We start from the raw sequence: 16,362 nt of genomic DNA, 5'->3' as shown, positions 1-16,362 counted from the left end.
GGGGCACATGGGACGTCAGTGGTCCTCTGTGCCCAGCCAGCCTGCCCACCCAGCCTGAAGGAAGCACCCAGCCCTCTCACCAGTGCGGGCAGTCAGGGAGGTGGCTGGCCCCACGCTCCGACCAAGCAGGGCACTCACGGTCACCTCATAGTCAGTGCCAGGCTGCAGGTCCCTCAGCAACACTGACCCCTGCCCAGGGCCCAGCTCCTGCTGCTGCGTGGCCCCACCTGCCCGGGGGGCACAGAAGGGTCAGTGGGTCTTGCAGACTCAGGACCCCACCATCCTGTCTGAGGCGCAGGGACTCCCTTCCTCCCACAGCACCTCACTCACCCCTGATGACCCGCCACGTCACCCGGTAGCCAGTGGCACCTGGCACACTCCGCCAGGCCACCAGGAGGCTGTGGGCTGTGGTGTTCTGGATGGTCACTTCTGGCCCCTCCAGAGCAGCTAGGGGAAGGTCCCATCGGGGATTAGTGAGTCCAGAGCGGAGAAGGGTTACAGGGGTGGGTGATTGGGCGAGTGAGATCAGAGGTTAGCAAAACTGCTCACTGGTCCTAGCGGTCCCGCTCACGGCCTCCCCGATGCTGTTGGCGTAGAGGGCGACCACCGTCACTTGGTACTCAGTCAGTGGCCGGAGACCCTGCAGCTGCACGCTGGTCTCACCAGCTGGGACGCTCACCTGTGATGCCCAGGATCAGCGGTCACTCCATCTTGCCCAGCTAAGCCCCAGCCCTCCACCTCCCACTGCCGACAACCTTACCTCCCGCCGCTCGCTCGGCAGTGGCTGTCCCAGCCCTGTCAGGGGTGTGTACTGGATCTTGTAGCCAGTCACGGGGCCGCTGGCCGCTGTCCACTGGACTCTCAAGGACTGACTGCCCGGCTCAAGCAGCAGGTCTCGTGGACCAGAGGTCGAGTCGTCGGCTGGGGAAGGGGGCAGTCAGGCAACCAGGCAAGAGAATCAGGGGTCAGCACTAAGGGTGCAGGGTCAGCACCAGGGTCAAAGGTTAGGAGCACACGGGATGGAATTGGCATGGCCACGTTGGGGTTTGGGCCGGGGTTCAGGTCAGGGCACCCAGAGTGAGCAGGAACTCACGGGGCAGGGTCACGGGCACACCACCCGCAGTTGTGCACACCCTCCGGGAAACCAGAGGCAGGAGCGTCCTCAAGATGCTGAAGTCATTGACGAAGAAGAAGAAATCGCTGGTCGGCTGTGAGGCGATTCGCTTCAGCTCCTCGGGGTCGGCATTCTTGATGCCTGAGGTGACGCCCAGTCAGGGCTCAGCTGCCCACATGCCCTCCGACGTGCCCCTGCCCCAGCTGACCCGTCACCCCAGCATGGTGCTCACCCACAGCAAACAGCTTGACTCCCTGCCCCTTCAACCTCTGGGCAGCTGTGTCCACCATGTCCTGGGACTTCCCGTCTGTGATGAGGATACAGACCTGGGGCAGGGCAGGGTCAAGTCAGGACTGCCTCAGACCCTTCACGTGGGGTCACCCTGGAAGGCAGGGCAGGGTGAGAGATCACCTTGGGGACACCAGGTCGGGCCAGCTGGGGCAGGAAGACGCGGTCAGCCACGTGGAGAATCGCGGCCCCTGTGCGCGTGTTGCCCCCCTTGTAGCTGAGCTCTCGGATGGCACGGATCACATCGCCGCCTGAGCCAAGCGCATCCAGGTCAAATTCTGTCCTGTGGAGAGGCGGGTAGCAGCAGGTTAGGGACAAGAACCTGTGCTGGCCTTGGCCTCTCAGAGGTCTCTAGGGTGAGGGTGGTGAGTTATCAGGCCCCTTTGAGGGTCCTCTCGGTTCTCTGATTCTGTGATTCCCTCCATCCCTGAAGCTCCCAAGCCAACAAAGTCATTAGGTGCCTCTCTGTGTCCTGCCTGCGGCTGGGCTTGAGCAGGCCTGGCCCCAGTGGGGCTCCCAGGCTCAGGGGCTGGGATGTCTGTTTAATTAAATAATGGTAGGAGGAAGGGCCCTGTTGTAGGGAGGTGGACACTGGCCAGACAGGGAGGCCCTCTGCTGAATGAGAGGCTGACGGGCATCAGGAGGCTAGAACATGGGGAGTCCAGCAGACCCAGGCCATCTCAAGCCCCTGGCCTCCCCCACAGGCTCTCCATCTCCAGATCAGAAAACAGAGCCCCTGACTTTGGCAGGAGCCAGTGGGGAGCCGGGTCTCAGGTGTCAGGGCTCCACCTGGGAGATCCCTGCTTCTTAAAAGGATGCCTTGGACGGTGGAAGGAGAGGACCCCCTGGATTCCCTAAAACCTGACCCAGGGGCTTGGAGCTCTCTGCTTCTGACTAGGGGAGGGTTCCGGGTGGGTCCAGTTGTGGGGGTCCACTGACCGTGGGTCGTCGCTGTACTGCACGGCGGCGAAGCGCACACCCTGTGCCCCAGCTGCCCCGGAGAAGGGCAGCACCAGCCCCTCAAGGAAACCCCGCACTTCGCGGAAGTTGCTTCGGCCGATGGACGAGGAGCCGTCAAGGAGGAACACGATGTCAGCGGCGTACAGGCGCGTGCAGCTCACTGTGGCCGGCAAGAGTCATCAGGGTTTCTTCCTGGAGCCCACCTACCCTCTCCCCTCACAGTGGTCCCCTGGGGCTGGGGAGGGGGCGGGTGGGCCTCATCCACTGTGCAAACCGGCCCAGGCTGGCTTGGGCCTGGGAGCGGTGGAGGCAGCAGAGGTGGAGCCCGGAGCGGACTCTCCAGCGGAGGATTGGTGGGGAGGCAGAGTCGCTGGTGCGGGCGTGAATCAGGGACTGAGGTTGGCCTCTGGGGACCAGCGCAGACTGTCATAGGGGTAGGGGACCCACGGACATCTGGATGCAGTTGGGGAGACGCAGCGTGGATCGCGGAGGGTTTGGGGAGTCCGGGGGAGAGTTAGGAGAAATGCGCGCGGAGTTGCAGCGGGTGGCAGGCGGGCTCTAGGATGAGGGCCGAGTGGAGCCGGGTGACAAGGTGCAGTGCCCTGGATGGGGTCCTTCCCTGCCGTACCCACCTCTCTCCCTGGGCTGGGCCCATACTCGGGGAGCCCCTGCCAGGATCCCGGAGCAGAGCGCAGCCACCAGGAGCCGCAGCCTCATCTTCGGTGAGGGAGACCGGCAGCCAGGACTCCCGCCTCTGTCCCTCGGCCTCGGCGGGTCCGAGCCTGGCGCTCTCCCACCCCCAGTCCCGGTCTTGCCTGCTGGCCCGAGGCTCCCGTCGCCAGACGCGCCGCAGTCCCGCCGCCACAGCAGAGAAAAGTCCCTGATCCCAAGGGGGCGGAGCGGCGGGCGGGGACCCAGGCGGCCCGCCCCAACCCATCGTCCCAGAGGTCGCCGCCCCTGCTACCCCTCCCCGTGACGGACGATCAGGCTCCATTTAAGTGTAAAGCCCCCCACCACTGGTGGCTTTTGGGATTCCCCTGGGAGGTTCTCTACAAGAGAGAGGTTGAGGGAGCCCCCTCCACCCCGTGTAGGGTCAGGAATCTTGGCTGCTTTACGTCAGACTGGAAGTGACTACTGGAGACCGGACTCCAGAGAGGTTCCTGGGGACCCAAGACGCAGCAGGATGTTGGGGTGGGGTGGGGTGGGGTGGGGTGGGGTGGGGGGAGCTGCAGCTGGGGATGACTCACCGCCCCCCCACAGGGGCACCCAGACAGCCCTCAGGCCATGAGTCCCGCCGGCCTCTCTTCTGATTCAGCCATCCCTGTCTGGTGGGTCTCCTGTTTCCCACCCCGATGCCCTCAACAGCAAACGAGGGACTCAGGCTCACCCCAGGGAACCCGAGGCACCGCTGGTCTGCACGGTGTGCACCACTGGACACGTCACGTCCGCCCCCACTGTGGAGGGGGAAGCCAGGAGAGAATCTGGGTCGTGCTTGTGCAGACGTGGCCATCCTGGTGTCCTGCATCCGCATCCCCCGCTATGCCCAGGCAGATGCCATCCAGCTGTGCTGCTGGGAGGGGCTACCATGTGTGGAGGGTGGACCACCCACAGCGACAGCTCCTCTCTCAGGAATCCATCCCCTCCTGCCTCCACCCCCACTGGTGGGCCTGTCCTGCTCCAGCCAGGCCCCTGACCACACATTCTGAGACCCCCATCCACCCATCACTTCTGCCAGGCCCAGAGGTCATTTTGGTCCCCCCCTCCCTTTCTTGCTGCCCTCTCTTTCTTGCTCCACCTGTAGTGTCCACCTTCATAACGACCTTCACCCCGCTCCTCTCCCCTTTACCAGGCTGACTTCCCATCTGTCTCCTGCAGGTTCTGTGATCATGGACAGTCCCCTAACACACCTGCAGGCCAGAGACCCTCTTTGTATATGCATTTGTGTTCATTATAGGGGGTGATACCGAGGCAGAGAGTCACTCCCAAGAGCAGGCCCTGTTATTTTTTTTCTGCTACTCCTGAGTAATTCTGGGAAGCCTGGAGACTATGCCTATACTCACCGCTGCCATTGTGCCCCTTCCAACATGCCTGGCCCACCCCGCCAACCTCTCCTAGGGCTCCACGGGCTAATGGGGAAGAGATGGGGATGGCACGTCTATTGAACCTGTCTGCTTTGACCTCCTCTAGGGCTTGAGGGTCTCTGGTGTGGCCAGAGCTGGCCATGGTGAGGCCCATCCGCACTGCTGGTCTTCCTGTTATCCAGCAGGCTACAGGGACAGCCCCAAATTATCATGGGTACAGCACTGTGATCCATAGGGCCCAGAACCTTTTCCCAAGGTGAAGATCTTCTCAGCCACATCCAAGGATCACCCAGTCGTCCGTCCTATAGGTCGTATAGGTGAGGGCTGCAGAGAACCAGACAGGCTCTCATTACAGAGGCAGCCCCGCCTCAAGACCCTTACCCCTTCTCGCACAGAAGGGTGGCTGTGCAGAGCAGGGCTGGTACACAGTGTAGACACACACACATTTGGGTCTGGCCTTTAGGGGAGATTGGAGGAACAGGTGTCCATCTCATCAGAACCATGAGTGACCCCCCAAAAGGAAGGGCAGCCTGCTGTGAGGGGGGTCACTCAAAGGCTGGGAGGAGAGGTTGTTGGTGGAAGCTAGGTTGCAGACGCGTGCCTGTCTGGTGCTCCCGGGAGGCTCATGAGCAGGGGTGTGGCCCTCTGAGGCCCCTGGCTCCAGCCTCCTGGCAGGCACACAGCCTAGGGCCCAGGCCCAGAAACCAGCTCCCTCCATCTGGGCAGTGGGGCCCTAGAGGTCTTTTTCTCCCTCCTACACTCCCCTGGACATTTCCTCCTCTACTTCAGTCTCTGCACCGTACGTCTCCATCTGGGGCCTCTTTTGGGGGGTTCCACCCCACACATCCCACTGTCTTAAGACACTTCCAAATTCCTCAGAACGGCAGCCAAAGCTGGGCAGGTCATCCTCCTCCAACCCACCCCTCCTCTGTGGTACCCCAGCCCTGCTGGGGATGCTGTCCAGCCTGTGCCCCCCGCAGCCCAGGCCCACTCTTACTAGAGCTGCCACAGTGAAGGCTCGCCGGGACCACAGGGAAATGCTCCTGAGTCCCCAGGCTGTCAGCTGAGCAAGTCACTCCTCTTCCCAGTAACCCTCAATACATCTCCCTCAGTACGCCTCCAGAGGAGAGATCAAACTCCCTGGCTAGGTCTGCAAGGCCCATTAGGACGTCACCCCAGGGAGCTTGACTGCTGTGTCCAGTGCACCTGTGGCCTTTGAGGGCCAGGCCTGGGCTTAGCAGACAAACCAAGGCCCATCCTCCCGGGGCTCAAACATGGGACAGCAGGCAGCCATGGCAACAAACAGGGTAAGGGAGAGGAATACCGGGGTGGTGGGAGTGAACTGCAGGTGCTCTGGACACTTCTGAATAGCCGCCTTCTCAGCAAACTTCCTCCCAGAACCCTGTCCATCACTGCCAGCACCACCTCCCTCACAGGCAAACTGGGCCCCAAACTTCCATCCACCCCACACTGGGCTCCTAGGAACCCTGACTGGAAGGGTGGGGGGGACAGGAAGAGGGCCTATCTGCCCTCCTGCCTTGGGGACCGGAGCCCAGAGGTGGCAAGGGGACTAGACAGCTGTGAGCTCCAGCAGGTCCTCAGGAGACGGGGAGGGGACTGCCGGGCCAGCAGCTCAGGACTTGCCTGGGACAGAGCGCGTCGAGGGAGGGGGCTCAGGCCCCACTGAGCTCAGGGATATTCTTAGAGCCTGAGTCAGCGGCAAATCGAGGCAAAGGATTCTTGCCTTGCCTGTCCAGGCAGCAGTGAGAAGCCAAATGGGAACACTATGCCCCGGGCTATCCTCCTCCCAGAATCCAGAGTAAACACACCGAGGCGGCTTCCTCGAGGACATTTCTTGGGCTCTCCTGGTCTGGGGGGTCCAGGGTCCCCCAGAGGGTGACCCCCAGGACCCACAACAAGGGGCTTCCCACCTGAATCCCTAGGCTGGGAGCCCTAGCAGGATAAAGGCTGGGTCTGCAGTTCCCATGGCCCCCCACACCCCTCTCCTGGGACAGGCTGGTGAGGAGCATCCCCCATGTGGCTAACTGCAAACAGCTGGCCTCGGCTCCCCGCAGGCATCAAAGGCTTCCGGCCTCCAGGCTACAGCCCCCACGTTCACCCCTGACTAAGGACACATCAGCCTGTGGGAAGGCAGAGCCTCCAGGACACGCAGACCCGGGGGAAGTCCCCGCTCCCCCACCATGGCCCAGGGACTCCATGCCAAGGACGAGAGAGGGACGACGCAGTTCTCGATGCAAGACTTTATTGGTTGGTGGGTCAGCAGCAGCACAGGTCTGAAGGACCGAGGTGGTGTGTTTGTGGTGGGGGGACCGCGAATCCTGGCCCCGCCCTCTTGCCTGCACAGGTTTCCTGCCTAGAAGCACAGGCTTCCTGCCTAGAAGCACAGGCTTCCTGCCTAGAAGCGCAGCCAGAACATGCCACTACGGATCCGGTTATAATCTGGAAGCTGTTCAATGGGGCCTGTGGGGAGAGGGTGGGGCGTCAGGGTGGGGCACCTGGGTGGTACAGGGACACCTGGCCCCATGCCGCGCCCCACTCAGAGCTGCCCAGAGCAGCACAAGGCAGGCTTTAGTGGAAAGAGGGTGAAGAACATTCCTCCAGGGGGTGCTGAGCCTGCCCCTTCACGCTCTGGCCTCTGGAGCCCCACCCCACACGCGGAGGTGTCCGTTACCTGGCGGGTGTGGGGTATTGATGGAGGCACCTTGGCAGGGAGTCAGGGAGCTGCCAGGACAAGTTTTCTAAGCAAGAACTCCCTGGCAGCCAGGCAGTTGGGCAGAGCCTCTTGGGGGCCCCAACTTGCTGCTCCCAATGAAAGTTGGGGGAAGGGGGGGGAAGCAGAGGCAAAGGGGAGGCCCAGACAGCAGCCTGAGGAGGCGGCCAGAGAGCGGACCTTCCCGGCGACTCACCGAATCCAGCCACTGCCGGGCACTGGTCGTAGAAGTACTTGGAGCAGACCTCACGCACCACCCTGGCGTCCACCTCCTACAGGACGACGCAGAGGGCACACTAAGGGGCAATGCCTCTGGGGACCAGTCAACAGCATCCAGTGACCAAGATCTCCCCACACACCGAGGGTCTGACCCCGCACCCGAAAGGGGAACGGCGGCAGGGCTCCCTGGCCACAGGCTTCCACGGGCCCCAGGCACCCCACAGCCACCCACGCCTCTGCCCTGCCCCCCGGTTACACCCCCGGGGCGCCCACAGGAGCAGTCTGCCTCAACGCCCCACCCTCTGCGTGCGAGTCGGCAGCTCAAGACTCCCAAAGCCCTCTCCCCCCAGGGGCCTGTTACCGCAATCCGGCTTTCCCACTCGGCCAGGGGAATGCGGCGGCCGTACGTAAGGAGACTGCGTCCGATGTCCTCACACACGGGAGTGGTGCCTGCAAGGGTGAGGGAGGCTCACAGGCCCGCACCGAACCTCCAGGGTTCTGCACTGACTCGGCCTGATCCTAGACCACAATCCTCACCTGTACAACCTGACCTGTATCCATGGGCTCCTCAGGCCCGCCCACAAAGGGTCCCTGAAACCCCAGGCCCCTGGGGAAGGGGCAGTGGTGGGACACAACGTGACCGCCAACGTCGTCCTTGCTGGTCTTGGTCAGGAGCACTGGTCGTGCTGGGACTGTCACCGCCCATACCCACCCCACCCCTAGCCACAGGGCTGCAGGACTCACCATCCAGATGAGACACCAGAGCGTTTCGGAGGAGGTTTTTGCCCCGGACCACCTCACTCTCTGTGGCGCTGGTGCACAGGCGCATCCTAGGGCAGGGGCGAGGTGGGAGTCATCCTGAGAGACGCTGCGGTCCCCAAGCCTCCCGCAGCCGGGGCCAGCAGCGGCCGCCACTCACCACTGGCCCTGCAGGACGAACATCATGTCGTCGATGCTCATGTGGTCGCAGACGAAGTGCGCGCCCAGCAGCCCAGTGTCTGCGTAGCAGATGTTGAAGGTCTGGAAACTCTGGCACAGCTTGTTGGTCGCAGCGATGGAAGCCAATGGGCTGGACAGGTGCTACCAGGGGCCAGGGTGGTCAGCACCTGCCCTCCTCTCTGCCACCCGCCCCTGAAATCTGCAGGATGAGCGCCCGCCGCCCAGCTGCCCCTCTCCCCTGAGTCGAGGTCCCCGCCCGCCGCCCAGCTGCCCCTCTCCCCCGAGTCGAGGTCCCCGCCGCCGCCCAGCTGCGCCTCTCCCCTGAGTCAAGGTCCCCGCCGCCGCCCAGCTGGGCCTCTCCCGAGTCTAGGTCCCCGCCGCTGCCCAGCTGCCCCTCTCCCCTGAGTCAAGGTCCCCGCTGCCGCCCAGCTGCCCCTCTCCCGAGTCGAGGTCCCCGCCGCCGCCCAGCTGCCCCTCTCCCCTGAGTCAAGGTCCCCGCCGCCGCTCAGCTGCCCCTCTCCCGAGTCGAGGTCCCCGCCGCCGCCCAGCTGCCCCTCTCCCGAGTCGAGGTCCCCGCCGCCGCCCAGCTGCACCTCCCCCGAGTCGAGGTCCCCGCCGCCCAGCTGCCCCTGTCCCGAGTCGAGGTCCCCGCCGCCGCCCAGCTGCCCCTCTCCCGAGTCGAGGTCCCCGCCCACTGCCCAGCTGCGCCTCTCCCGAGTCGAGATCCCCGCCGCCCAGCTGCACCTCCCCCGAGTGGAGGTCCCCGCCGCCCAGCTGCCCCTGTCCAGAGTCGAGGTCCCCGCCCGCCGCCCAGCTGCCCCTCTCCCAAGTCAAGGTCCCCGCCGCCGCCCCGCTCCCGAGTCGAGGTCCCCGCCGCCGCCCAGCTGCCCCTCTCCCCCGAGTCGAGGTCCCCGCCGCCGCCCAGCTGCGCCTCCCCCGAGTCGAGGTCCCCGCCGCCCAGCTGCCCCTCTCCCGAGTCGAGGTCCCCGCCGCCGCCCCGCCGCCCCTCTCCCCCGAGTCGAGGTCCCCGCCGCCCACTCACCGCGCCGCCACCGTAGGTGCAGTCGTAGTGGCCGATGACGGCGTTGGCCACCTGGAGGGCCACGTTGTCCGGGTGGGCCCAGCCAGGCCCCTCCACTGCGATGGCCACGTGGGCCAGAGGCAGGCCGTCCTCACGGTGGCGGATCTGAAACGGGACGTGGCAAAGCTGAGGGACAGCCAGACCGCCCCGGCGACAGCAAAGGTGCCAAGTGTGGCTGGGAGCGTGTGCATGCAAGCATCACCACGTGTGCCTGGGAGGCAGCAGCCGCGGGACCCCGGCCCAACTCCCGAGGCACCTCCGGAGTCGTGAAAGAGCCAGGCCCACGGGAGCGCCACCCCCACCCACCTCACTGCCAGTGAAGCGGCACGGACTGAGGGTGGGCACAGCGTCCTCGTCGTATGTCCCGGAGAGCCCGCTGAAGTGCTTCTGGGCAAGGTCGAGCAGCTGCCGGTGCTCCAGCCCTGCCGAGATGGACAGTGTGCTTACCGGTCAGCCGGGCCCAACACGCCACACAGAGGCGCAGGACCCCGTGTCCTGCCTCGATGGGAGAACCCCCAAGACAGGACATCAGGACCAGGTGAGGGAAGAGGAGCCTCCACAGACTCATTCCAGCTCGGCAGCAGGCAGGGCAGACCCCCAGGGCCCAACAGCTCCCACCACCTCGGCCACAAGGAAGCAGCAGACGTCAGCCAGACTGAAGGACGGGCCCTCACGTGATGCACTCTCACCAGCACCACACACACACACACACACAAGACTGGTGCCCCTGGGCATGAGGCCACCCGTCCTGCCTCGCCCCTCCAGCCCTTCCTCAAGCCGATTCTGTAGGGCTGGTGAGAGGGCACAAAGAAGCGCCACGCAGGGCTGTGACAAGCTCTGGGGCCCCCTGTGCCAGGGACATGGAGCAGCAATGTCACAAACTCATGTCTCATGCCCTTGCCGGACCTCCTCTCCACCAGCAGCTTCCGCTGCCCCAGCCCCTCGACCAGTGGGCGCTGTGGTACAAAGCGGCGCCCCCAGGTACAGGCCGCCAGGTGCCTCTGCCTTTTATTCTTTCCTTCCTTGAGCTCAGATCCTGCAGGTCTGATGTGTCAGGAGCTCAAACTACTCTTGGTTCACTAGCCCCAAGGTCACCAGCCGAGCTCCTCCTATCAGTCTCTCTCGTCCAGCCAGCTACCGTTCGTTGGGGCGGCATCCCTGACCTGCTCCTGTCCCCTCCTGGCTCAGACGTCCATCAGGCTTCCATCTACAAACCCGTCTTGAGTTCATCCGCTTCTCTCCCTTCCTCCTGCCGCCTCCCACCAGGCACCTGCCACAAGCCCTCCCTGCATCCGCCTGCTTCCGCTCGGCCCCGACATGGCAGCAGCTGCTGTTGTTCAGTCGCTAAGTTGTGTCCAACTCTGCGACCCCATGGACTGTAGCCCACCAGGCTTCTGTGTCCATGGGATTTTTTCAGGCACGAACACTGGGGTGGGCTGCATTTCCTTCTCCAGGGGATCTTCTTGACCCAAGGATCAAACTCACGTCTCCTGCACTGGCAGGTGGATTCATTACAGCGGAGCCACCAGGGAAGCCCACATGGCAGCAGAGCAAGCCTCCCATCACAGAGCCCGTGACACCGCTCTGCCCCTCTGCGCAGACCCCCCGCTCCCCATGTAACTAAATCCCACCACTCTTCAGTTCTCTGTTCAACTGACAAGTACTTCAAAAGCACCTCCCTAACCTCTGCTGCTGCTGCTGCTAAGTCACTTCAGTCGTGTCCAACTCTGTGCGACCCCACAGACGGCAGCCCACCCGGCTCCCCCGTCCCTGGGATTTTCCAGGCAAGAACACTGGAGTGGGTGGCCATTTCCTTCTCCAATGCATGAAAGTGAAAAGTGAAAGTGAAGTCACTCAGTCGTGTCCGACTCTTAGCGACCCCATGGACTGTAGCCCACCAGGCTCCTCCATCCATGGGATTTTCCAAGCAAGAGTACTTGAGTAGGGTGCCATTGCCTTCTCCACCCTAACCTCTGAGTCCCCCACAAAAATCCCCTGACCACACCGTGCCTTCCTTTCGGGGCACTTTGCATCTACCATCCGATGTCCGGTTTCCCACAAGGCCAAGAGGAACAGGCTGGAGGCCTGAATCTCCCCCAGCCTCAACCTGCGTCTCCAAGGACCAGGTGAGGCTGAGAAAGTCCTGAGGCCTGCAGAGGCCAGCAGGCCAACTGAGGCGTGCATGAAAGGCGAGCAGCAGCCCTAGGTGGCCCAGCAGAATCCCACCCCACCTCAGAGAGCACAGGACCGAGGTCACGCCCCTCAAGGACAGGACAGGGCGGGAACAGGGTCCACAGGAATGGAGGATCCCCCACAGTCAGAACCAGGAGACCTGGCCCTGCTAATCAAGGCCGCAGCCCAGCCCAGCCCACCCCCCATTACCACAGGGCTTCAACCAGCCCGCTGCTCACCTCCAGCTGCTGCTAACACCATTCGGGGGGCCTTGTAATGCCGGCTGAGGTACTCGGTCAGGTCTGCCCGCGACAGCTTCCTGCAAGACACCCCGCCAAGGGGTCAACACTGCTCCCAGACCGCAGTGATGTGGGTCACACGAAATGGGGCGGAGGAGACAGACAAGGAGACTCAGCTTCACCAGATCCTTGCCCCATCTCTGGCACTTGCCACTCTGGGGCCAAGAGGGCAGCCCTCACTGGGGCCTCTCACGTCCAACTTCAGGATAGGCTTGGAGTCCCCTCCAAGGAGGGTGTGGGCTGACATGGGGGCTTCAGGGGCAGCGGCAGGGCTCCTCCTACCAGAGGACAAGAAGCCACGTGGAGGGACCCCCAGAGCACCCTCCCTCAGGCTGGCAGGACACACACATGGAAACAAAGCCCGCAATTTGAGTGGGGACCACACAAACATTCAAAAAGACTCCTGGGGAACATGTGGCAACACAGAAAAGGTCTCCAGTTGTGTGAATTAGGAAAATAAACAGCACAGGCACTCGGCCAAGTAAATGCAAACTCCTGCGGCTGTGGCCTGCCCAGGCCCCAATAAGTGGACGACCTGCCCCTGGACCGGCCAGCTCGCACCTGACATTCTCACTGGGTCCCTCCACGGACTGGGCTAGAGGTGTGCCCTGGAAGGCCGTGGCATGCAGGTAGTTGAAGACCACGTCTCGCATGGACGTGTCATTCTCCTGCAGCTCCTGCAGGATCACATCCCGCTCCTTCTCAATCTGGGAGTCCTCGAGGCTGCAGTTCTGCACGATGTCGGCCAGGAGCTCTACAGCTGGGTGCAAGGAGGACAGGTGTGGAGACAGTAACAGCATAAACCCCCCAGGCCTGACCCCTTTGGTGTCAAGGCCCTTCTCTAAGGGTCACCCCATTCTTCAGTCAGGCCAGGGGCTCCTGAGCGCCTGTCCGCTGCACCCGGGGAGCCCTACTGCGTGCCAGCCCTGCCCTCCAGGCTTACCTTTTGGCAGGTCCTTTGATAACGCCTTAATGTAGTAAGCCGTGTGCTCCCGGGTGCTGTAGGCATTAAGATGGGCCCCCATGCTCTCCACCTCCTTCTCCAAGGCATTGCCAGGCCGATTCTTTGTTCCCTGGAACCAGCCACATGGGAGCCCAAGATCCCGCATCCTCATAGGCTGAAGTCCCAGCAGGACCACTGGTCCACAAGGTAGTGCCCTCAGCAAAGACTATGGGGTTTCAGGGCCCAGAGTCTGGGGGTCACCAAGTGCTCAGCAGGCCTTAAGCTCATCAAGGCAACAGCATCGTGGCCCGACAGAATGGAGACATCCAGGGGCCAGGGAAGAAGGGCATGCCCAAAGCAAGTGTTAACAGAAATCCAGCACCCCCACACCAAGAGGGGGGACAGCTCGGGGGAGCGCATGTGACTGCAGAGCGCCCATGGCAGCCTGACCTCACCAGCCCTCGCTTACTGACAGCCGTGGTCAGGTGAACTCACACTGTGCTCAGGCAATGCTGCTCCCCACTCTCCCTCACACCATGTATGATTCTGTGTGTGTGCCAGGGGCCTCTGTGGGGCTCAGCCTTCGTCCTGCATGTGTGTGTGTGAGTACTGCTGTCCAATGACACACACCCGCATGCTGAGACTGACACGCACATGTGTGACGCTGGAGCTGGCTAGCTGCCCATTCCTGCTCCATACCCTCACCAACCCCGTATCATCTCTATTTTTTTCATTCGTTTAGAAACTCATTGTTTACTCCATGCAAACACAGGATGGCTAAGGGGTTGTTCTCATCCTCATGAAAGCTCCTACTTGATTTTACAAATCAGAGATACACAGCATTTTACAAAAACTAAGTTGCTGGACTTGTTACAATGCATGGGTACATCCACAATTCTACATCTGTGCAGGCAAACAACACAGGCCTGGCTTCTGATGAAGAGCAGGGCTCCCATGCTCCTTGGGGTTTTTCTGGCTCTGGGGACCTTGTGCAGGGGTTTACCAGGTAAGAACTCACTCAGGAGAGGCCTGGCCCACGTGGCGTCTCCCAGGAAAGCCAGACAGAGATTGCTTCCCTCCGCCCCCTTGCTAACAGTCCTAAGTGAGGAGGCTAACTTTTCTGACTGGCATACTCAGGAGGGACAGCAGGAAGCCCTCAGTACAGGGGAGATGCAGGACTTAGGAGCCTCACCTTGAAAGCCAGATGCTCCACAAAGTAGCCGGCCCCATTGTTCTTCTCAGTCTCGTAACGGCTGCCGGCATCAATCCATACCCCCACCTGGACAAGAAATCACCAAGAAAGGTAACAAACAAACAGACCCCAGCCCCCACTCACACCCGACCCTGCGGGATCCAGAACAAGCCCCAGACAGGGGTTCACGGTTCCAGGTGGGGAAGATGTTCTCAGTAGGCCCCGAGGTTGGAAGCTCGGGCGCCAGCTGACTGACTAGTCACGCTGCATCACCTTTAATCCCTGCTGATCTCTGCTGGTGACGAGACTCCCAGGGAAGCTTCTAACTGCACATTCACCTGTCCCGTCACTGCAGAAAATTCTTAAATTCAGTCTCACTTTTCAGTTGATTCTTTGTTTCTTCTCGGCAAACTACTAATCACTTACAAACAACTTTTTTTCTCCTTCCTAAAAATTACACCCTCTTTTTGTCCTGGAGATTGCGTTCTTTCGTCATTAAAGGAGGAGGCTCATTCATACTTAAAAAATCTTTTTAATCAGACCTGGACACCTAACACTGCCAACACACCTTGGCACCCAATGAGAGATTCTTATAATTGTAATAGCTTCCTTGTGTGCTGTGAAATGCACATCACACTACTCACCCCCATGGTAACACAGATCTAATCTTTTCTTTTACTATTTGTATCGTAGCTGATTTAAAATGCTCACATCTACTTTCTAAGAGACGTTCATGTATGCGCTATATACCATAAATTCTTACATGAACATCATCTACTACTCATCTAACACCTTCAACAGATGCATTTTGTAATCCATAGTATTCCTTGATTACAACTGACAGCATTCTTTCTCTGGCACTTGAGCACAGCAGTGCTCCTTAAGATCAAGGGCATCTTTTGTTTCATTTTTGCTCTCAGTCGCTAAGTCGCATCCAACTCTTTGTGACCCCATGGACTGTAGCCTGCCAGGCTCCTCTGCCATGGGATTTCCCAGGCAAGAATTCCACAGTGCGTTGCCATTTCCTTCTCCAAGGGATCTTCCCGACCCAGGGATCAAACCCATTTCTCTTGTGTTTCCTGCATTAGCAGGTGGGTTCTTTTGCCACTGAGCCACCTGGGAAGCCCTGGGCATCTTAGTGTCCATGAAATACAGCATTCTCGATCAAGTTTTCTTAACAGGTTGTGTGTCAGCTTATACAGGTGTCATGTAGTAAGAAAGCTACCCATCACCTTTTGCAGTGTTCAGTCACAACTTGCATCACAGGACATTATTCCTGGAAAACTCAAAGAATTTACCAATCACACCACTTGGAGAGGGGGTGGGGGTGGAATGAGAAAAAGACAGATCACCTCTTGAGAATCTTCTCTCCTGTTTACCTAACCAAGATATCTATCTTTGAGCCAATCTTCAGGAAAATTATCCATTTAACTGGAATTTTCAAGTGGTTTTCTTTTGCAATACATTTCCAATCTAGCCAAGGGATTACAACTTTGGGCCATGAGGCTGGCAGTCACCTAGGTCTCTGAATCCAATGGGCTGCTAAAGAAAAAGCTGAAAAGGGAGTTGGCCTCCTGACTGGCAGGCATCACATGCTAAATGTGCATTGGTTTAGTGAGAACTGCCTCCACGAAGTCAAGGCATGGTTAGAATCGCGACTGGAGTAGGAGGGTCAATCCTCAGGGTGACTGAGGAGAGTCTGACCCAAACCATAGAGCCCAAGGTCACACCCCGACCTGGGAAAGGAGGCCGTGCCCAACATGGAGGCGCCCTCCTGACAGCGGACTCCGCTCACCGTGCAGGTAGGCTGAGAAGACTGCTCCGAGGCCACTCGCAGCCCGTTGTCCAGCTGGCTGACCTGCGTCTCTGGCACGCTCTGGAGGGCCTGGGCGTAGGTGGCGGTGCCCCTCAAGTCAGACGACCTCAGCAGGGCCGGCTGTTGGAAAAGGGCGACCGGGACTGAGGACTAGAGTAGGGGGTCGCGCCTCAGCTTGCAGGCCTGCAGTGTGGGATCCCCGTCCCCGTGCTCAGGTGGTCCACGAGACTCCCATTCGCGCCCTGGGCCGTGACCTTCCCACGGCCCTGACCCCGCGACCTCCCCATTCTCTACGGGCACTAACAGCCCGCTCCCGGTCCGCGTTCCGAAGCCCCGCTCCCCACAGCTCTGCGCTCTCGTTGCCACCTCACCGAGCGGCGGGTGCGCAGCAGCACTCGCGTCCCGGCGCCAGCTGCCCGGCAAACCGCGGAAGCCGCCATCTTCTAAGCGCCAGTGGACGCTGAGCCGCGCCACGCATGCGTAGAGGCGCGAGGCGCAGGCGCAGTACTGGGGTCTTGGCGCTCGGC

General features: G+C 61.1%; 2 protein-coding genes across 3 annotated transcripts in view; both read right to left on the bottom strand.

Annotated features, from left to right (window-relative positions):
* The window catches only part of COL7A1 (collagen type VII alpha 1 chain), a 30,794-nt gene extending 27,407 nt beyond the window's left edge, over positions 1-3,387 (bottom strand). For both annotated transcript variants that reach the window (XM_055557745.1, XM_055557746.1), the window contains exons 1-9: positions 2,995-3,387; positions 2,342-2,522; positions 1,526-1,685; positions 1,347-1,440; positions 1,094-1,255; positions 761-921; positions 550-679; positions 331-447; positions 81-227 (exon numbers count right to left, since the gene is read on the bottom strand). In XM_055557745.1, the coding sequence (XP_055413720.1) occupies positions 81-227; positions 331-447; positions 550-679; positions 761-921; positions 1,094-1,255; positions 1,347-1,440; positions 1,526-1,685; positions 2,342-2,522; positions 2,995-3,079 (1,237 nt within the window). In that variant the 5' untranslated portion in view covers positions 3,080-3,387. The remainder of the gene's footprint in view (positions 1-80; positions 228-330; positions 448-549; positions 680-760; positions 922-1,093; positions 1,256-1,346; positions 1,441-1,525; positions 1,686-2,341; positions 2,523-2,994) is intronic.
* A 3,302-nt stretch (positions 3,388-6,689) lies between these two features.
* Positions 6,690-16,362, bottom strand: LOC129635175 (cytochrome b-c1 complex subunit 1, mitochondrial). The gene is made up of 13 exons (XM_055557914.1): positions 16,207-16,362; positions 15,815-15,955; positions 14,020-14,106; positions 12,828-12,957; positions 12,446-12,644; positions 11,825-11,904; positions 9,720-9,835; positions 9,375-9,518; positions 8,313-8,473; positions 8,138-8,223; positions 7,755-7,843; positions 7,371-7,446; positions 6,690-6,924 (listed from the first exon to the last, which is right to left on the bottom strand). The coding sequence occupies exons 1-13, from the start codon at positions 16,273-16,275 to the stop codon at positions 6,860-6,862; spliced, it is 1,443 nt and encodes a 480-aa protein (XP_055413889.1). The 5' UTR covers positions 16,276-16,362; the 3' UTR covers positions 6,690-6,859.

Source organism: Bubalus kerabau, chromosome 20 (genome assembly GCF_029407905.1).
Source record: "Bubalus kerabau isolate K-KA32 ecotype Philippines breed swamp buffalo chromosome 20, PCC_UOA_SB_1v2, whole genome shotgun sequence".
NCBI classification, from domain to species: domain Eukaryota; kingdom Metazoa; phylum Chordata; class Mammalia; order Artiodactyla; family Bovidae; genus Bubalus; species Bubalus kerabau.
This window is presented reverse-complemented; position numbering and strand designations above follow the sequence as displayed.